The following is a 22113-nucleotide window of genomic DNA, read 5'->3' on the forward strand; positions in this document are numbered from 1 at the left end:
ATCCTCTTGACTGAGGAGTTCATTCAGCACTATGATGGTTACTTCAACACCAGGAACGAATCCTACATTGTAAAAATAACCTGAACGCTGGAAGTGTTCATGTACCGTAAATACAGATGTTGGAAAAAAATTTTGTATGCTACACTGTTGCAAATCAAAAAAAGCAGTTCGATTTTATTTTTATATCGCTTTCTAAATGATCTACAGCCACAATCTGAGAGCAAGTTTGTGTTTAATTGTATGAAAAGCATCAACAGTGTTTACAAGAATCAAACAATTTTGTTCAAGCAGTTTAAACTGGAATAAAAGCCATATTATGTGATGCAATACTGTACTCGAACCACTACAATAAAACCCAGTGATATTTAAAAGCATGTCCCTCAAAACACGCACATGAAGCAGCTGTGACACCCAGCGATCTTATAAAATCTTTCTTTAACCATTAAAAAAAAAAAAAAAAAAGTACACATTCAAACCTCAGGAAACCTCTATCATTCACTTCTCTTTTTTTAAGATATGCACAAGGGTGGATGTATTAGAAAAGGTATGGGGCCGAGTAAAATTAAGGATTTATTTCACGAGTGATTTTGAAGTTTTGAAAATTTCAAAACTTTGAAATCACGAGTGAAATTGATCCTTAATTTTACGAAGAACCATACGATTACTTGTTTATAATATACAGGGCCAAATTCATACTTCGGAAGCCGTTCAAGTTCACAACATTTGTCATTCACGTTTTCTGAACCAATCAGGACGCGAGACTATCTTGTACGTTTGAATCAGTTTCTAAAGCGTCTTTCATCATGAGACGGCACGAGGATTTTGAAAGTGGTTTACAGAATTTTATTGGAACTTCTTTACAAAAGCCATTTTGTTGACAAAATTTGCTAATTTTTGTAGCCGTAACTAAGCAACGAACTAGCCAATAACATTTCAGAAATACAGCCCCGTGTTAAGGAAAAAAAAAAAAGCCCTCCTTGATTGGCCAATCAGAATTGAGTAATTTGGCCCTATGTATTATAAACCATTTAATTTCACACAACCTCCAGAAAGTAAGTCAATAAGATGATTTTAAGGCACTTACCACAGATATAAAAAAAAAAAAATCATAAATACTGATTAGTACAGCTGATTATAAAATATCCTACAACGATATGTCGTTTGGAACGAGCCAGAAGGCTGATGTTTGATCTGTCTCGTGTGTTTGAACACGGTGAACATTCAAACTCCGTTAAACTGGAAGTCTGGAGGAAGACTGATGGGAAGAGCAGATTTTGCTCAGTTCTTCAAGCACAAAAGCTGTACTTCCTGGATAGAGAGTAATTCTTGCCCGTGGAGAAAGTGTCGCTGCTCTTTGCGTTTTCATAAACTCTTTGAAAACACAAAGGAACTCCTGCTGTTCCTGAAAAACAAAAATCACTGGTTTGGGTTTTTTCCAGCTCACAAAGCTCTATGGAAGCGTGTAGATTTTTAATAAGACGGCGTATTATAATACGGAGATGAAGAAATCCTTTTTGTTGAAGTCTTTCAAGGCGGAGAAGAAATACAGCTTTCATAAACTTCATTCAGGACTGAAGTTCTTCCATGACAGGATGATGGGTTTTTTTGTTCTCAAGATGGACTGCAGTTTTTGCTCAGTGTTTTCGAAAATGGTTTTGTGTTCGTGTCTTCCAGGACAGAACGAGTTGTTTGCTTTTCATTAAGATTGATGCTTTTGTGTTGAAACACCTCAAGGACAACAATAAAGATGACCTGGTTGTTACGTTCTTTTCGTTCAGCTGTTCCAGGACTTCCTGTTCTCTCCTCGGCGTGCTCCTGCACTGTCGCCTTTTGCCATGGCGGTCAGGGCTGCCAAGTTTGGGTTTGACCCCGACAGGTTCTGCGAGTTCCGTTTCTGTCTCCGTCGTTTCGCCGTTCCTGAAGCTCGAGCCACTCGGTCCGGCCGCACTAGAACCCCATACCCTGGGTTACAGTGGAAGTAGTGACGACCTCCAACCGAGCCGTCGTTCTTGCCTGCAATGAACATGGACTCATTGACAAATGTATAGCATGGACCAAACATACGAGTCCTGTTTCTATTTCATCAGTTATCAGAAAAAAAAACCCCAAAAACCACACCTTCACTTTAAGTTTCAACACAAATTGAAGCTCAAAAAAATTTTGTTGTATTTGATTACTCAAGAGAAAGCAGTTGTGATAATCCAGAGAGGAAGTACTGACTGACTATCAGGAGATACTTTGTTAGGAGTTTTAAGGTTAATGCAGCTTTTCTAAAGTGAGATTCAGGCTTTTAAAAATATATATATATACAGTCGTGGCCAAAAGTTTTGCAACAGACACTGAATTTTGGTTTTCACAAAGTTCAGTGTTTTTAGATCTTTTTGTCAGACGTTTCTATGGGATACTGAAGTACAATTATAAGCATTTCATAAGTTTCAATTGACAAATACATCAAGTTTATGCAAAAAGAGTCAATATTTACTGCAATTCGTCCTGCCGTGCTGGATATCAGCTTCTGGGCCAAATCCCGACTGATGGAAACCCGTTCTTGCATAAATCAGTGCTTGGAGTTTATCACAATTATCGTGTTTTTGTTCATCCACCCGCTTTTTGAGGATTGACCACAGGTTCTCGATGGGATTAAGATCTGGGAGTTTCCTGGCCATGGACCCAAAATTTCACTGTTTTGTTCCCCGAGCCACTTAGTTATCACTTTTGCCTTGTGACAACATGGTGCTCCATCATGCTGGAAAAAGCCTTGTTCATCACCAAGTTGCTCCTGGATGGTTGGGAGAAGTTGCTCTTGGAGGACGTTTTGATACCATTCTTTATTCATAGCCGTGTTTTTAGGCAGAATTGAGAGTGAGCCCACTCCCTTGGATGAGAAGCATCCATCCATCCATCTTGAAGAGGGCTTCATCAGAGAAAATAACTTCACCCCAGTCCTCTGCAGTCTGCAAAAAGTTATTTTCTCTGATGAAGCCCCCTTCAGACTGTTTGGGACATCTGGAAAAATGATTGTCCGGAGAGGAAAAGGTGAGCGCTACCATGAGTCCTGTGTCATGCCAACAGTGAAGCATCCTGAGACTATTCATGTGTGGGGTTGCTTCTCAACCAATTTGGTGATGAACAAGGCTTTTTCCAGCATGATGGAGCACCATGTTGTCACAAGGCAAAAGTGATAACTAACGCTACGTTCACACTGCAAGGCTTAATGCTCAATTCCGATTTTTTTGTGAAATCCGATTTTTTTGTGAGGTCGTTCACATTAACAAATATATGCGACTTGTATGTGATCCTCAGTATGAACGAAAAGCGACCTAAAAGTGTTCCGCATGCGCACTGCAGGATACGACGACGTCACACGCAGTGAGCATGGCCAGTGTTTACGGAAGTAAAACCGCCCGGTTGCGGTATGACCCATCCAATCTAGCTTGAATAGCTGCATCCCCCCAAATGGAAATCAGCTCCCTAACCTCTGCGTCCTTCCATTGAGAAGATTCAGAACCTTCACAGCCCGAAGCGTCCCTCGCATTGATGTCATGCGCAGGGGCGCAGATACGTTTTTTGAACTGGGGGGGACAAAAAACTGGGGGGGGGGGACAAAGCTGCCAGCAAACCAACCCCAACCCCGATATGCCTGTCAAACTTGTTGTTAGTAACCATAGCAACCAAGCTCGAGCTCGCAACCTGTGCAGTCTGCGCAGCTCAACCAACCGAATATCAGTCTTTGTTTTGTTTTATGTGAGTTGTTGCAACTATATGTATGTACTGCTGTGCACCTCAATAAACCGAATGGTAATTAGTCTTTTGATTTTTCCGTGAGGTTTGCCTTATGCAAAGAAAGACAGCATAGACGTTTTTTCCTCCCTATAAGTAGGGGGGACCGAACGAGGTGAATTTAAATATGACGAGTCCCACCCTCTATCTGCGCCCGTGATTATGCGCCATGTTGTTGTAACTTTTTTGAGAGACCCGCCGCCTACTTCAGCGCAGAATAGTGACGTTTGTGGCTTGTTGATGACGTGTAAGTCGGATGAATGCGACCTGGCGGTTCAGACTGAAGTCGCATATGAAAAGATCGGATAGGAATCGGAATTAGGACCACACATCCAAACGGCCTGGGTCGGATTTGAAAAAATCGGATCTGTGTCGTTCATATTGTCAATAAAAGATCGGATACAGGTCACATATGGGCGAAAAGATCGGATTTGAGTCACTTCAGCCTGCAGTGTGAACGTAGCCTAAGTGGCTCAGGGAACAAAACAGTGAAATTTTGGGTCCATGGCCAGGAAACTCCCAGATCTTAATCCCATCAAGAACCTGCGGTCAATCCTCAAAAAGCGGGTGGACAAACAAAAACACAATAATTGTGATCAAGTCCAAGCACTGATTATGCAAGAACGGGTTTCCATCAGTCAGGATTTGGCCCAGAAGCTGATATCCAGCATGGCAGGGCGAATTGCAGGAGTCTTGAAAAAGAAGCATCACCACTCTAAATATTGACTCTTTGCATAAACTTGATGTATTTGTCAATAAAAGCCTTTGAAACTTATGAAATGTTTATAATTGTACTTCAGTATCCCATAGAAACATCTGACAAAAAGATCTAAACTTTGTGAAAACCAAAATTTGTGTCAGTCTCAAAACTTTTGGCCACGACTGTCCATCAGGCACTACATTTTTGACCTCACCACTAGATTTAGGATAACTGTGTACCAAGCTATTCTAGCTTAAAGCTCAACAGTGCAGATCAATAGCTCTTTAAGAGGTGGAAATGTGGTCTCACAGACACAAGTTTGTATCCTGATAACAGTACACACACACACACACACAGAGAATACCTGCTGGCACATCGAGCTCCACGCCGACCCAAATCCCATCTGCGAAGTCTGTTGGTCCGATGTAGCGCACCGTGCCATGTTTGTTGCTGCCTACCGTGACGTATTCGTTCTCCTTCAGCCAGTCTGGCAAAGCTCCGTCCTCACAGCCTTCCTCTGTGTCAGACAGGATCTCTAGCTTCTCCAGAGGATCCGCTTCTTCTTTATCCAACGCTTCGTCCGTCTCCTGAAAGATGCCTTTAAATGATTTCAGGCCTGAAGCCTTTACCTTTTGGATTCTGAATGGGTTTGATGTGGATAGCTGGGTATGAAGAACTTGTTCTTGTTTGACTGATAGTGCTGGTGTAGGTTTGGGAACAGGAAGTGGGTCTGAAATCTTTGTTTGGGATGAAGAGTGTGTTGCTTTGGGATGGATGTCAGGATCAGGAGCTGAGGGTGGGGTCTTGTGAAAAGCTAGCTCACTACATGGCTGGGTTACAGCGAGCGGTACGGGTTCCTTTGGCTCAACTTCAACTAAATTCTCAGAAAGAGAAGATGATGATGATGATGATGATGATCCAAGAGCAGATTTTTCTGAAAGTGGACTGAATTTTTCATCGGAGACATCAGTTTTCTTTTCACTATCTGGATTCGTAGCATTTTCTTGGTGTTTATCTTCCATCGCTGGATGTTCAGCCATTTTCCCTGGTTCAAGCTGCACTTCATCATCATCTTCCTCCTCTGGTTCCATTTTGTGTGACGGTTTGAGAGCTTCCTGTGCTTCTGACTCTGAAGTGGGCACCAAGTTCATGTCTATATTTGCAACTAGATTGTCTGATGGAGTCGCAGTAGAGATGGAGGCACTAGACTCATCACTAACTGGGCTGTGAGCTAAATCTTCGCTTTCAGATTGAACCACAGGAGAAACTTCTACAAACTCCGGTGGTTTTTGTGTCTGGCTTTTTGTGACTGTGGTCTGCAAAGAGAATGTCATTCAGAGAAGATGATCACAGATGGCTTTGAAAGAAAACCACTATGGTACACAGGAAACAAGTATTGCAAAGAATTGATTATTTTCCAATAAACATGCACTGTACAATGGTGCTTGAAAGTTTGTGAACCCTTTAGAATTTTCTATATTTCTGCATAAATATGACCTAAAACATCATCAGATTTTCACACAAGTCCTAAAAGTAGATAAACAGAACCCAGTTAAACAAATGAGACAAAAATATTATACTTGGTCATTTATTTATTGAGGAAAATGATCCAATATTACATATCTGTGAGTGGCAAAAGTATGTGAACCTCTAGGATTAGCAGTTAATTTGAAGGTGAAATTAGAGTCAGGTATTTTCAATCAATGGGATGACAATCAGGTGTGAGTGGGCACCCTGTTTTATTTAAAGAACAGGGATCTATCAAAGTCTGATCTTCACAACACATGTTTGTGGAAGTGTATCATGGCACGAACAAAGGAGATTTCTGAGGACCTCAGAAAAAGCGTTGTTGATGCTCATCAGGCTGGAAAAGGTTACAAAACCATCTCTAAAGAGTTTGGACTCCACCACAGTGGTGTAGTGGTTAGCACGGTCGCCTCACAGCAAGAAGGTTCTGGGTCCGAACCCAGCGGCTGGCGAGGGCCTTTCTGTGTGGAGTTTGCATGTTCTCCCCGTGTCCGCATGGGTTTCCTCCGGGTGCTCTGGTTTCCCCCACAGTTCAAAGACATGCGGTTAGGTTAATATGGGACGGCCTTGGGTTGAGGTGCCCTTGAGTGAGGCACCGAACTCCCAACTGCTCCCTGGGTGCTGTTAGCATGGCTGTCCACTGCTCTGGGTATGTGCGTGTGCTCATTGCTCACGTGTGTGCCAGGGCTTTACATTAGCACCCGCCCACCCGCCAAATGCGGGTAAAATTCGGCTTTGGCGGGTCATGACTTTAGTCTCACTAGCCACTTTGGCAGGTGGTTTATTCTGTGGTATGACAATATATTTTAATTGTAGTTTTCTCTGAAGGCATCTGATATAATAAACGCATTGCAATGTGATATTACGCGCCTACAACTCCCATGAGCACCTGCATAAACATTCTGACAACATGTTAGAATTGTTCAGAACGTTCGTTAACGTCTCAGATAAAATCAATGATACGGTAACCTGTGGTTAATGAACGAAGCAACAAAATTGCTGACGACTGACAAGCACACTATGTGGCGGCACACAGTGCGCTTTTCCTGCTGCTCAGGAAAAAAGGGGCAGAGATGAGCAGGGCCGGAGCAGCATTTTAAAATCACCGAGGTCCGTGATGCGCAAAGCGCACACTGAAACATTTTCTAGCTGCTTTATCCTGTTCTACAGGGTCGCAGGCAAGCTGGAGCCTATCCCAGCTGACTACGGGCGAAAGGCGGGGTACACCCTGGACAAGTCACCAGGTCATCACAGGGCTGACACATAGACACAGACAACCATTCACACTCACATTCACACCTACGCTCAATTTAGAGTCACCAGTTAACCTAACCTGCATGTCTTTGGACTGTGGGGGAAACCGGAGCACCCGGAGGAAACCCACGCGGACACGGGGAGAACATGCAAACTCCACACAGAAAGGCCCTCGCCGGCCACGGGGCTCGAACCCAGGACCTTCTTGCTGTGAGGCGACAGCGCTAACCACTACACCACCGTGCCGCCCAGATTGGCTAGTTCATAGCAAAATCGAAAATACCATGTGCTGCGAAGACTGTAGAAAGTCTGGCAAAGACAGGCACCAGTAATTTTAAACTTGAAACTATAAAAGGACCACGAAAAGTCAAATGCACACATCGGTACTATAACATCAAAACCGGCGAAGACGGCTGGGTCACTACAGGACAGCATTGCTTTCAAGTCTCTGGCTGTCATGAAGTCGGCTGAGGATGGAGAGGATGGAGCTGCTGTTTAGAAACGTTCGCGCGATTGGAAAGAAGTTGATCCGCCCCAGCTATCAACTTATGGCCTGCTGGAAGCCTCAGGTCACGAAGACCATTTTTCATGGACCATTCAGACTCATCTGATGATGAATGTAATGAGGACATTTAATGTCTCTCTCTACACATGTTCTCACACACACACACACACACACACACACACTATTCATGGATTAAAGCAAAAAAAATTTATTTGACTGAAAATTTACGGGGGGGGGGGGGGGGGGGGGGTGTTATGGGTGGATTTCGATGAAATTCTGAGAATGGTTAACTTGGAACTGATAACTTTATTATCAATTAATTAATAGATTAATATATTCAATTTATTGCACTTTCTTTCCATTGCTTCCGTATATTATTTTTTTGTGGCAAACCACACAAATGCAAGCGCCTGGAATGTTTAGTTTTTTGCACCATGAACTAAATGGCTTTCCGTTTTCACCCATTTCATACAGCCAAGCCCACCTCCACTTGTTTTACACCTTTATCGATGGCAGACACATCAGTGCCTTCTTTCATGTAAAGCGCATCCATGCTGCCGAAACCGAAAGCAGAACGACATGCTCCTCTGTGCTCGACGTCAATATAGAAAAAAGTTTGGATCTTCGCTTACATTAAAATTAAAATTATAATTTGACCTTACTTTGTGTTGAATACGACTTCAAAAACAATTCAAGATTTTATCAAGAGAAATATTGTGGCCAACACGAGTGTTAAGTTACCTAAAAGATCGCGTGAAGTTGGCTGCTATCTACTTTGCGTTCGTTCTCATTTTCCTCCATCATTTCATCGGCCAGAAACAGATGCTTTGACGTTATTTAACTTAGTAGGCTATGATTATTATTTAACCGTAGTCTTCTAGACATTTTGACTGTTTGGGGCATTGAACGCTGGTGTATGATTTTCAGGGAATAAAGTTTAGCGCATGTCGGAACATCATTGCGCTCGCAGCCTCCAACTCCTCAAACGTCCCTTAAATTGCGATATAACGTAGGCTATAAGGCACGGTTCTAACATACCTTACACATTGGCCTAACGAAAATAATAATTGTTGGGGCGTCTGCTGATTTGTTAGCTATAAATTTAGGTCTAATTACTTCTGACAGTCTGCAAGCATTGCACCGTCGGGTCTTCAAGTCTGGCTGAAGCAGAGGAGCGGGCTTTCCGGGGTTTATTTTATTTTTTTTAACATGCTCTATTTCTATATGTCCAGGTTTGAACTAAGTCATTTTGGCAAGATTTAATTTAATACAAAACAGAAATGGTCAGACACAAGCACGCCAAGCACATGGGAATGTATTTTGCCAATTTTGACAGCGCATGTTTTTTTTAACGCCGCACCGTAGACAGCAAACGTTTAAACATGATCAAACATAGGAAATGAACGACACAAAGCATAGCTCAAAAACAAAAAAGTTAAATAAACCCTGCTGATGGTTGATGGTGTTGCAACACATCAGTGTTATAACCCAATCTCTACCCAACCACCCGTCATTTTAATTCTCCTCGGATCAGCACCGACCTCACATTTGGCCTTGGGAGAGTTCAGTTGACGGAAATCCGTCACACGACGGAAAACTTTAATCCATGAAAATTAATAGATAATACATAATATACATAATAATACTTGATAATACACAATACTTGCATATCAAAACATCAAATGTTTTTCAATGATAAATGTTTTGAATTGGACTTTTAATATTAGAATCAGTTCAGTCGTACTGAATGTTTTCATATTATACGATATTTCATATTGTAAGGGGCTTGAATTTGAGTTCAATAAACAGAATACTCTGTTTATATTTTTGTCTGAACTGGTTGCATGTTTTCATATAGGGAGCGACCTTAACAGCACTGAATACTTGTGCTACTGTAGAGATACATTATACGCTGCCATTCATAATTAAATCTAGATCTTCCGAACTTGAACGTATCACGGTGAAGAAAAAACTGCGATTTCCTGGCAACAAAATTGTGGCTAGTGAAAAGGCTGAATGGCTAGTGACTCGGGAAAACCACTAGCCACAGTGGCCGGTGAGCAAAAAAGTTAATGTAAAGCCCTGGTGTGTGTGCACGCATGTGTGTGTTCACTGCTTCAGATGGGTTAAATGCAGAGAGGAAATTTCACAAGTGTGTGATGAATAAAGTTGTGCTTTCTTTTTCTTTCTAATCCACAGTCAGACAGGTTATGAACAAATGGAGGAAATTCAAGACCATTGTTACCCTCCCCAGGAGTGGTCGACCAACAAAGATCACTCCAAGAGCAAGGCATGTAATAGTTGGCGAGGTCACAAAGGACCCCAGGGTAACTTCTAAGCAACTGAAGGCCTCTCTCACATTGGCTAATGTTAATGTTCATGAGTCCACCATCAGGAGAACACTGAACAACAATGGTGTGCCTGGCAGGGTTGCAAGGAGAAAGCCACTGCTCTCCAAAAAGAACATTGCTGCTTGTCTGCAGTTTGCTAAAGATCACGTGGACAAGCCAGAAGGCTACTGGAAAAACATTTTGCGGACGGATGAGACCAAAATAGGAAATTTTTGGTTTAAATGAGAAGCGTTATGTTTGGAGAAAGGAAAACACTGCATTCCAGCATGAGAACCTTATCCCATCTGTGAAACATGGTGGTGATAGCATCATGGTTTGGGCCTGTTTTGCTGCATCTGGGCCAGGACGGCTTGCCATCATTGATGGAACAATGAATTCTGAATTATACCAGCGAATTCTAAAGGAAAATGTCAGGACATCTGTCCATGAACTGAATCTCAAGAGAAGGTGGGTCATGCAGCAAGACAACGACCCTAAGCACACAAGTCGTTCTACCAAAGAATGGTTAAAGAAGAATAAAGTGAATGTTTTGGAATGGCCAAGTCAAAGTCCTGACCTTAATCCAATGGAAATGTTGTGGAAGGACCTGAAGCGAGCAGTTCATGTGAGGAAACCCACCAACATCCCAGAGTTGAAGCTGTTCTGTACGGAGGAACGGGCTAAAATTCCTCCAAGCCGGTGTGCAGGACTGATCAACAGTTACCGCAAACGTTTAGTTGCAGTTATTGCTGCACAAGGGGGTCACACCAGATACTGAAAGCAAAGGTTCACATACTTTTGCCACTCACAGATATGTAATATTGGATCATTTTCCTCAATAAATAAATGACCAAGTATAATATTTTTGTCTCATTTGTTTAACTGGGTTCTCTTTATCTACTTTTAGGACTTGTGTGAAAATCTGATGATGTTTTTGGTCATATTTCTGCAGAAATATAGAAAATTCTAAAGGGTTCACAAACTTTCAAGCACCACTGTATGTTTTCACTTTTTTTTCTGTTTATAGTTATAAAACTAGAACTGACGAGTTTCCTGTAAGAGAATAGTTTTATTCCTGTGCGTGTACACAGGATGTAAACATTGCGAGAATGAATAAGCGGTTACCTGGGCATCAGGTGTGTTCTCTGTAACAGTGTCCGACGCTGCAGTGATTGGTGAAACTGCTGAAGAAGTACGCACACCAGCCACAGCGAAAGATGAAACGTCAGGTCCTGAGGACGCTGTGTTTAGTTGTGGCATCGGTGTGGAGTACACAGGTTCCTAAAGAAACCAACACACAGCTGACCTCATGATTTACAGCTTAAACATACAGTAAGTAAAGCGTCTGGATAGAATCGGCGTACCAGTTTAGGAGCACTGAGGTCTACTTGAGGAGTTGCACACTGAATTACTATGAGGGGAATGTTCTGGAAGAGATTGAGGAAGAAGAAGAGTTTTAATTCAAATCAAGCATTAACTTGTCAGCCATGTAGGCAGCTAACATCACTGCACCATAATGCAGAAGGACGACACTCAGCCACCATAAGGAAAGCGAATAACTGTGCTAACCGTCTTCAGCTCACTGATTGAAATTTACCATTGCAGAGGGACATGAAAGCGGTGGGTGTTTGAGTCACTGAGCTCGATATAAAATCTGGAGAGCTTGTAGGCTAGTCAGAGTGAAGCCATCTGGCCGCCATCTTGCCACTCCCATCGTGTGGTTTGTGTGTTAAACCGTCATATCTGATCGAACTTGCCCCGACAAAAGCATCTCCTGACTTTTTTCCCCTCTTTTATTACCTCTTATTTTCTCAAGCACCTTTTGAAGTCTCTGACCATTTTCCTTTTTAGAGGAGCTACATTATCTAAGGCAGGGGTCAGCAAACTATGGCCCGCGGGCCAGATCCGGCCCGCCACCCCCCTTTGACCGGCCCCCCAGCCCCTCTGCCCCCCATCACTTGAACCGGCCCTATGAGGCAATCCCCAAAAGTGGTCATGGCCTATTTTTTTTAAATTGCTTTTTGGCAAATAATAACATGTCTGCATCTTGTATTTTGTTGATTTTATCAATTAAAATTGATATTTAGTTATAAAATGAACTATTAATATTTTCCGAATTTTCATCATATGCTCGCGATCAAGCAGTGACAGGCAGCGCATGCGCAGAGAACCGTCAGTGTTCAGGACAGCAAAATGGCTAGCGGTCAGCGAAAAGCTGACGGAGAGTGCAGAGTTTTTAAAGAACAGTGGACCACCGATTATTTTTTCGTTCAGTGTAAGGACCGTGCAGTTTGTCTTGTATGTAAAGAAAGTGTGTCGGTTTTCAAAGAATATAATCTGCGTCGTCACTATGAAACCCGCCACAAAGAGTATGCTAGTTTGCGAGGGCAAACAAGAGAAGACAGGATTCGGAGGATGAAATGCGGACTGGCTGCACAACAGAATGTATTCCTTCGCCAAACCCAGATCAACCAGGCTGCTGTCTGAGCTAGCTATAAGGTGGCTCACCTACTAGCTACCCATGGAAAGCCGTTTACTGATGGGGACTTTGTTAAAGTATGCATGCTTGCTGTGGCCGAGGAGGCGTGTCCCGACAAGAAGGATGCGCTCAATGCGGTGAGTCTCTCCGCACCTACTATGACCAGGCGAACCGAAGATTTGGGGGACAACATGTATGACCAGCTGAATGAGAAAGCGTCAGAATTCGAGTTTTTTGCTTTGGCCATGGATGAGAGCAATGACGTGCAGGACACAGCACAACTGCTGTGATCTATTGATCTATTGCTCATATTATTATAATTTCACTGTTTTTTAAAATGTATTTATTTTATAGGCCTATTTATTTGACCTTTATTAAGTGCTGCATACAATTATTATTTATATTATTAATAATATCAACAGGCCTACCTACAATTTATAATTTTCCACTCACCTCTCCAGTGTCAATCACCTCAAATAGGCAGATGTTTCTTACCTTGACAGCTTTGATATTATTTTTATTAGAAAATAAATAAATGGAATATCAGTGGTATTTCAAATTAAAACAAAGTGTGAAGACTTGATTACTACTTTTGCAAACCACTAGTAAAGATAAACAAATATGTGCCAGGAATCAAGTGTTGATATAGTAGTATGGATATAGTAGTGTTGATATAGTAGTGTGGGGATATAGTAGTGTGGATATAGTAGTGTTGATATAGTAGTGTGGATATAGTAGTGTGGGGATATAGTAGTGTGGGGATATAGTAGTGTGGATATAGTAGTGTGGGGATATAGTAGTGTGGGGATATAGTAGTGTGGGGATATAGTAGTGTTGATATAGTAGTGTGGGGATATAGTAGTGTGGGGATATAGTAGTGTGGGGATATAGTAGTGTGGGGATATAGTAGTGTGGGGATATAGTAGTGGGGATATAGTAGTGGGGATATAGTAGTGTGGGGATATAGTAGTGTGGGGATATAGTAGTGTGGGGATGGCCGTGCCAGGCTAGTAATCTCTGCTACACAATGAGGCCTGCTGGTGGTCATATTTGTCTGGGTCATACAATTCTATGTGATATAGCTGACCCGACCCCGGCCCCCATCACAGTCAGGAACGACAATGTAGCCCCCAGAGAAAAAAGTTTGGTGACCCCTGATCTAAGGTATGGCGGAATGTTGACTCTAAGCATTTGGTTGCCTGATCAAGTTCTGCAGGGGCTGACAGTGACCCAATCAAAGCTGATAACTCTGGGAGATCATTTATAAAGCTCTGTGCAGTAGTTGACATGAATGTACATTTAATACAGTAGCGTGGTGGGGTGCATATATTATTACTCAGACATAGTTTGAATGAGATGAGATAATGATCCGAGTAGAAACATATCTGTGACGAATCTCAGTCATCCAGGTACATAGTAATCTGTGGTTGGTTGAACAGAACAACTGGACTTGCTTGAAGATTCTTGAAAAGGTTTCGCCCCTCATCCTAAAGGCTTCCTCAGTTCTGTCTGACTAATAGGGAAAAAAGGACTTCCAGAGAACTGGCAGACATCTTAGCCAGAGAGGATCGTTCATTTTTGTCGACCTGGAACGGCCATCACTGAACAGAGGTGGGTGTCTATGACATCTTTTATCAGCCACCTACAATGCAGCCATCAGCATTCTGCTTCGGATTCTATGATGATCCATGAGAGGATAAATACTGGATACTCCCTTTAGTCAGACAGAACTGAGGAAGCCTTTAGGATGAGAGGCGAAACGTTTTCAAGAATCTTCAAGCAAGTCCAGTTGCTCTCTTCAACCAACCACAGATAATGATCTGAGATAACTTCAGACTGTGGAAGTATGACTATATTTTCTACGTTTAACCCGAATGTTAGTATTAGATCGAGGGTGTGACCACCATTATGGGTTGGTCCTATGACATTCTGATTAATCCCTACTGAATCTGAAATGGACACAAACGCTGTTTTTAAAGGGTCTTCTGGGTTATCAAAGTGAATATTAAAATCTCCAACAACTAAAGCTTTGTCTAAGGAAATAACCAGATCTGAGATAAAATCTGCAAATTCAGAAAGAAACTCAGAATATGGCCCCGGGGGCCTGTAAATAATGAGTAACGGAATTAACTGGGTAGACTTATATTTCGAGGCTACATACATTATATGAGTATGAAGAACTTCAAATGTATTAAATTTATAACCAGGTTTGTGTGTTACACCTAGATAATCATTATAAATAACCGCGACGCCTCCTCCTCTGCCAGTTAGACGAGGCTGGGGTATATAACTGTATCCTCTTATTTTCTCAAGCACCTTTCTCTTTTGTATAGTTCTTCCTTTCTATCTCTCTATCCATCTCTCTATCCATCTCTCTATCTATCATTATTATACCAACACAAAGGCTGTACAATACTTCCTTTCTCTTTAGGACAGTTGTTGAAACAAGACTATTTTCTCATGTTATTTGCCATTTTCACTTCATTCTCACAGTCAGGTCTTAACAGTGTTTATTGTCCACATAATTTACTGTCACAATACTCACGCAGCTTGTGACCAATAAATACTGTTAAAGGAGAACTGAAGGCAAATTTTTTTATCATGAAAATTCTATTTCTCTCATTTTATTAAATATCGGAATGCATTTTTGATCGCTATTTTGTCACTGCTATAGCAAGTTCTGAGTGTTTGAAATATGCTCTGTAATATATCAGTCCATATGTCAAAGCAATGGCCGTAAACGAGATTTGTTGAGACCTGTGCGGGACATCGTAGGACGGAAGTAAAACGTACAGCGGAAATCAAAGTCACCGACATCTGCCAACGTTCCCTGTGTCCGAAATCGCTCACTCATTCACTACTCCCTACTCCCTATATAGGGAATTACTATATAGAGGACTATATAGTGAGCTCATTGGTAAAACTCAAAAACGCTTTCGGACACTAGTCCGTCGCGCTGGTATTTACGTCATTACCGTTGCACAATTAAAACGCAGGCTTTCGTCTAAACGGGGGAACAGGGGCGCTGCGCCCTCTTACTCTCGGCGTGCGCCCCCTTACCGACTCCGTGAAAACATCCCAGCAACACTACGTGACAATGTGTCTGATCATCAAATACGTTATAATTGCTCCAAAAATATTCCAATCATAGTAGATACACCGCCAGACGGTGCAAAAACAATCCGAATTGGCGTTTTCCAGACTGAGGCGCCATGTTGTTTAGTTGTTTACTTGTCGCGGCTGCTCTCGCGAGATTTGACATGGGTTACATACAAGGTCAGCTGACTTGTAGAGCGAGATTTCTCGAGACTGAATGACCTTTCACCCACCGGCGCGGGAGCTTTTGACAGAAGTGGTTCGTGAGTTGTTTTTGCTGACACTTGGGCATTTAAAGATGTCATCCCGCGGCACGAAGCGGAAGAAAGCCAAAGACTGTCCGGGGCAGAAGAAGATTACTTCTTTCTTTTTCAATGTTGACAGACAATTTGTTACAATTTCCCTCTCAGATAGCCTCAGAATGTCCCATTGGAGCATTTTTCAAAGGCTTTGCACGGTGGGGGGGGGACAACCAGCACCATCTCCCCCCCCGCTTCGCTCCCTCGCCATGGTGAGCGCCCTCATACTAAATTTTTCTAGAAAAAACCCTGAAAACGTGCCAGATCAGTCGGCTGGTGGGTTTCAAAATAATACATACATGCGTGTGTTTTTGTGATAAATCCATATTATACTGAGCGCATTTCACACATTAATCAATACAGAGTACCTGCAGCTTTCAGTTCTTTTAAATCAAAGCTGAATACTTTCTTCTGTGCCGCGGCCTTTTATTAAATCAAATTTGAGACTTTTAATTTGATTTCTTTCAGCACGACCGCAGTGCATGATGGGACATATTGCTTTGGTTAGTGACCATCGTTGTACACTACTTTTCATGATGCATTGTGGGATACTTTGAGTGCACTATATAGGGTGTAAATAATCCTCACTAAGGTTTCGGACAGCACTACAAAATGGCGTCCCCACCATATAGTGCCCGATATAGTGAGTAGGGCGCGATTTCAGACACAGGGGTTGTCAAAAGCCGCGCGCGCCCTCTTTCGAATGCTGATGTAATCAAGCCGGAAGTTTTGTATGTTTTGATAGCAATCAGGAAAGTTTGAAAAAAGTAGGCAGTAATCGTCATTTAAACTCGTTTTTGTGCAATATTTCGTTTGGAAAACAGTTTTCAAAATGGCGGCACTGACACCTGGCTGACACTTCACGTTTCGAAGTCTCACACAAGTCTCGTGAAGATCGCGCGGATAAGTGACGCCTGCCGTGGACCAAACGAACTAAATTCAACACGGCTAAAAACTGAATAGGCCGATAAGTATAACATTTAATTGCAATTAGTTGCCAAAACGAGTCACGATATAAGGTTACTAAAACCGAAAACGTAATTGAATAACACGTTAATTAATGTTAATGAATGAACGAATGAACCCTTTATTGTCACTGTTACCAGTGAAACTGACCATCAACCTGTCCTTACAGAGGGGGAACAGGACAGGAAGACAGGGATAAAAGAAAAAGAAACACAGTAGTAACATGAGGAAAGATGAGGAAAAAAAAAGAACCCCCCCCCCCCCCCCCCCCCCACTATGCTCCTATCAGGAGTACAGTGTGGGAGCATTTAAAAACCTCCGCACAAGCACACAATAACATAAGTACACTTTAAAACATGGGACTTGAGGGGGGGGAAGAGGGGAAGGAGGGGGCAATCAGGGGTGGGGGGGAAGGGGGTAGGAGGGGAGGGGAGGAGAGGAGGTAGAGGTAACCCAGCGCAAGCAAGCAGCCGTCCGCTCCTGCAGCCATGCAAGCGGCGCTGGTCACGTACCCGCTTGTCACACTGGGGGTGAAAAATGGCGACTGCAGAAAATTGGGGAAGAAATGCGAAGAATGCGAGAGTGTCTCCCAGCAGTGACCTTCTGGGGGAAATGTTTCCCCAGCAACGGCCTTGATCGAGGCCGGTGCTGTTCACGGAGCCGAATGTCAATAAGATAGAGATTGCTTGGTCTTTCGAACAGACGCAGTCTTTACACGTCCACACCACTCGTCCATATCTGTCCATTTCATCCATATCTGTTCAATTCAATTCCATTTGGTCTCCGAAATACTTATTCCTTGCAAAGCCGAAAGCGTCTCCAAGATGACAACCATGTTGTGGTTCAAGTTCTATAGCCACAGTCTGAGTGCCAACAGCTTTGCCCACTGCTTTAATCATATCAGGCAGCTTTGTGGGGCTTTGAACAGCTGTCACCGTTGTCTGATATCCTCGATATACCAGGGCAATGCCTAATCCAATCAGCAAAAGTCTGGTAATCATGGTTCCGAACAGGTAGATATCTCCAACGTCCTCCACAGACGTCCCGGCAGGACAGGTGGGTTCCCCTGAACCCAGAAACTGTGTCAATTTCGTTAGGAGACCAGTTTATCAAATCCATGCTTTTTTAGTTTAGAAATTCAATGCGGAGAGAGTCTCTCAAAAAAAAAAAAAAAAGGATAGGCAGACGAGACGAAACAAAGAGCACAAGCAGGAAAAAAAAAAAGGAGAGGAGAGCAGAGAAATGCGACCGCCTTCTGTGAGAGCACGGAGAAGAAAATTAAGAAATAAAGCAAGTTTAAAAATGACTTCAGTTCCTCTTTCAGCAAGAATACTGCGACTAATATTAATGTACTATTGTGTCAACAACGTCTTCGGTTTCACTTCTTTCCTTTTCTCTTTCTGACTCTTCTGTCCCGCTCTCGTGTAGCTGTCGAAAATCTGAACCTATAGGGCGCCGAGTGCCATTCGCGCCTCTTTTCGGCATGACTGAAATGTGGAGCTGTATGCCCACCACACAAAAAACAGAAACCACGATCTTGCCCGCGCACTGAAGCGTCATGGTACCAGCACAGCAGCAAAGTGATGGAGGGCGTCTGTTGTGATTGGGGATTTCCCAGGGTGTATTTCTGGTCTGCCTGAGTGCATCATGGCAGCAAACCGGCCCATAACACTGATTTTTCCTTCAAAATATGCCCCAAACATCGCAAGGTAGGAATCTGAGGTGATTTTTCAGTGAGTGTCGGAGCAAAAAAATAGCTTGTCGGCAAATTTAAAAGCATTTCGGGCCTGACATGCAAAAGCGCTCTGGGGGAGAACAATATATACATATCTGATGCAAACAAGGCGAGTACATGATGATGATGATTCCATACCTGTGACTGTGAGACAGGAGGACTGGTTAAGTCTTTCTGCTCCTCTCTTTTAGGGAGCAGGGATTTGAGCATCTTAGGCACTGGAGTCACTAGAGCTTTAACTGGGGAGAAATAAGCAGAGGCCATGCCTGAAAGTCCTGGAGTAGATGAACGTGTGGATACAGAGGCAAGACAACAGTTTTAGGCAAATAAATATCAGACCAAACTTTGCAGAGATGCAAGAAGATAACTTGTACTACAGTGCTGTAGAATTCTCAAATCTGATTGGTCAGAATGTTACACCACATCGTTGTAGGTTTTGTCGTGTTTTATTTCTTACATATTAAGCACCAGAGATCAGAGCACCACAGAGAGACTGGAGCTAGAGATCACCGCCAGGTGCTCTGTATTACTTTATTTCTATCCAGATAAAGGAAAATGGTAAATAATGACCACTGCGTGACAGAAATGCAGCTGAAATGGTGAAGAAAAAAGGCTCTGGCGTGAACAGTTAGTTGTAAAAGTGGCCAGGTTTCACAGGACTGCATAACATAGAGGTTGGTTAACCATTATTAGAGCACTGACCTTCGGCTGACATCGCAAATCAGATCAGTAAACTCTAAACAATACTCAATATTATGGAATCACTTTTGTGCCAAAATGTTCATACAATACTTTTGAAATATCAAACAAAAACGACAAATCAGAATACAAAAAAAGTCAATTTTTTTAGACTGGCAAACCAATTATTCGTGTAATCGTGCAAAATATCAGTCTATTACTCTTCAGAAACCTTTTATTTTTGTTCCGCGTCTTTCTCAATTTTGTTTGACGTAATTTATTTTGGTTGCGATTCCAGCTTTCTCGTTTGCGCTCCTTGACTTTTTGCTTGCAGTTTTGGCACAAACTTCACGTGTGGGTGGGCTGTCCAGGAATGCATTCCCATTGGCTAACTTGCGTTTGACTGACAGCTACGCTCAGCCGTTCCCTACTCGGATTCTGGCGGACTGTTTGACGAGTGACCGATCCATTGACGGTAAACAAGGATCGAGTGGACTTCAGTGGCGACTATGATATTGAATTAATTCAACAAAGTGTAAGTGCGGGACAAATGTGTTGTGTGTGTTGCAGTAGTGCACATTATGCAGGTGTTTCGTGGCAAGTCAAATGTCAACACTTTGTTGAATTAATTCAATATCATAGTCGCCACTGAAGTCCACTCGATCTTTGTTTACCGTCAATGGATCAGTCACTCGTCAAACAGTCCGCCAGAATCCGAGTAGGGAATGGCTGAGCGTAGCTGTCAGTCAAACGCTAGTTAGCCAATGGGAATGCATTCCTGGACAGCCCACCCACACGTGAAGTTTGTGCCAAAACTGCAAGCAAAAAGTCAGGGAGCGCAAACGAGAAAGCTGGAATCGCAACCAAAATAAATTACGTCAAACAAAACTGAGAAAGACGCGGAACAAAAATAAAAGGTTTCTGAAGAGTAATAGACTGATATTTTGCACGATTACACGAATAATTTGTTTGCCAGTCTAAAAAAATTGACTTTTTTTGTATTCTGATTTGTCGTTTTTGTTTGATATTTCAAAAGTATTGTATGAACATTTTGGCACAAAATTGATTCCATACAATATCAGCACATGACTTACTTTATGAATGAGTGAAATCTGGACAAATCCAATAAGATGGAAGGGAAAAGACAAGTGTAAGAAGAAAATAACTTTCACTGTGCCTGTCTGGTGTCCGGAAGGATCCATGATTTTCTTCGATTAATATTGACAAAATTTGTATGATGCTAGTAACAGAGCCATTTAAAGTCAATAGAGCACAGGGTGATCAATGTGCTATTACGTCATAACATTTTACTTGTATTGTGTAGCCCTAAATTAGAATGTAGTTGGGGTGGGTTACCGTACCTGGTTCTGGTTTTTGGGACAGTTCCGAATGAGACGTTGCATTTTTGAGTGAGGAATGTGACACAGAAATATCCTGGTGTCTCTCCCAAGCAGCCTAGATATTTAGAGAAGAGTGAAAACATCCATTTAAAATCTTTGCTTTATATGAGATTGACTTCGGAAGCGGTAAGTCCAAACAAGGAATAAAACTGCCTGGGGTATTGGAATAAAACTGCTTGGTACGGTATATCGCCTGCTCTTGAGAGAAGATGCAGGAACAAGATGACCATTTAAGATGCAGACAATCTGAAAAGTATTCAGACCCCTTCATTTTTTGCACATTTACCGTACTTTCATTGCCATCAGTCTACAAAATAATCCATAATGACAAAACACAGACGTGTTTTTAGAAATTTCTGTACATTTGTTAAAAATCTAAACTGAAATCTCTCATTCAGAGAAGTACTCAAACCCTTTAAGAAGCACATTTGGCACCAAGTATACTTTTGAGTCTTTCTGTCTCAAGTCTCTGCAAGTTTGAACACCAGGATTTGGGTGGTTTCTCATTCTCTCTGGCAGGTCCTCTGAAACGTAATCTAATTGGATATGGAGGGTCTTTGAACTGCCATCGACAGATCTCAAATGGAATTCAAAACAAGAGTGCTCTGAGAGCACAATATCCCCCGCTGGCAACTCGGCCATAACTCTGGTAAAATGTGACCGAGTTGAACAAAATTGCAATATGCGTATTACCGACATACACTACCGTTCAAAAGTTTGGGGTCACTTTGAAATGTCCTTATTTTTGAAAGAAAAGCACTGTTCTTTTCAATGAAGATCACTTTAAACTAATCAGAAATCCACTCTATACATTGCTAATGTGGTAAATGACTATTCTAGCTGCAAATGTGTGGTTTTTGGTGCAATATCTCCATAGGTGTATAGAGGCCCATTTCCAGCAACTCTCACTCCAGTGTTCTAATGGTACAATGTGTTTGCTCATTGCCTCAGAAGGCTAATGGATGATTAGAAAACCCTTGTACAATCATGTTAGCACAGCTGAAAACAGTTGAGCTCTTTAGAGAAGCTATAAAACTGACCTTCGTTTGAGCAGATTGAGTTTCTGGAGCATCACATTTGTGGGGTCGATTAAATGCTCAAAATGGCCAGAAAAATGTCTTGACTATATTTTCTATTCATTTTACAACTTATGGTGGGAAATAAAAGTGTGACTTTTCATGGAAAACACAAAATTGTCTGGGTGACCCCAAACTTTTGAACGGTAGTGTATAATAAAGAATCCTGCCAAGTTTCGTGAAATTCCTCCAAAAATTGAGAGAGGAACTGATTTCAGAACGTGAGCACCCTTCCCAGGATGAACGGAAATCGCCACGACATAACCCCCCCCCCGGGCCTTTCGGCCA

General features: G+C 42.3%; 1 protein-coding gene across 5 annotated transcripts in view; it reads right to left on the minus strand.

The window, feature by feature from the left end:
• Positions 1 to 215: 215 nt before the first annotated feature.
• Positions 216 to 22113, minus strand: part of LOC132883856 (kinesin-like protein KIF13B) — a 164751-nt gene continuing 142853 nt past the window's right edge. For 4 of the 5 annotated variants that reach the window (XM_060917922.1, XM_060917924.1, XM_060917921.1 and 1 more), the window contains 6 exons: positions 20711 to 20804; positions 18810 to 18946; positions 11461 to 11523; positions 11222 to 11377; positions 4845 to 5796; positions 216 to 2013 (listed from right to left, as the gene is read on the minus strand). In XM_060917922.1, coding sequence (XP_060773905.1) covers positions 1775 to 2013; positions 4845 to 5796; positions 11222 to 11377; positions 11461 to 11523; positions 18810 to 18946; positions 20711 to 20804 — 1641 coding nt within the window. In that variant the 3' untranslated portion in view covers positions 216 to 1774. The remainder of the gene's footprint in view (positions 2014 to 4844; positions 5797 to 11221; positions 11378 to 11460; positions 11524 to 18809; positions 18947 to 20710; positions 20805 to 22113) is intronic. The other variant, XM_060917925.1, reaches the window with a different exon arrangement.

This window comes from Neoarius graeffei, chromosome 3 (genome assembly GCF_027579695.1).
Source record: "Neoarius graeffei isolate fNeoGra1 chromosome 3, fNeoGra1.pri, whole genome shotgun sequence".
Taxonomy (NCBI): domain Eukaryota; kingdom Metazoa; phylum Chordata; class Actinopteri; order Siluriformes; family Ariidae; genus Neoarius; species Neoarius graeffei.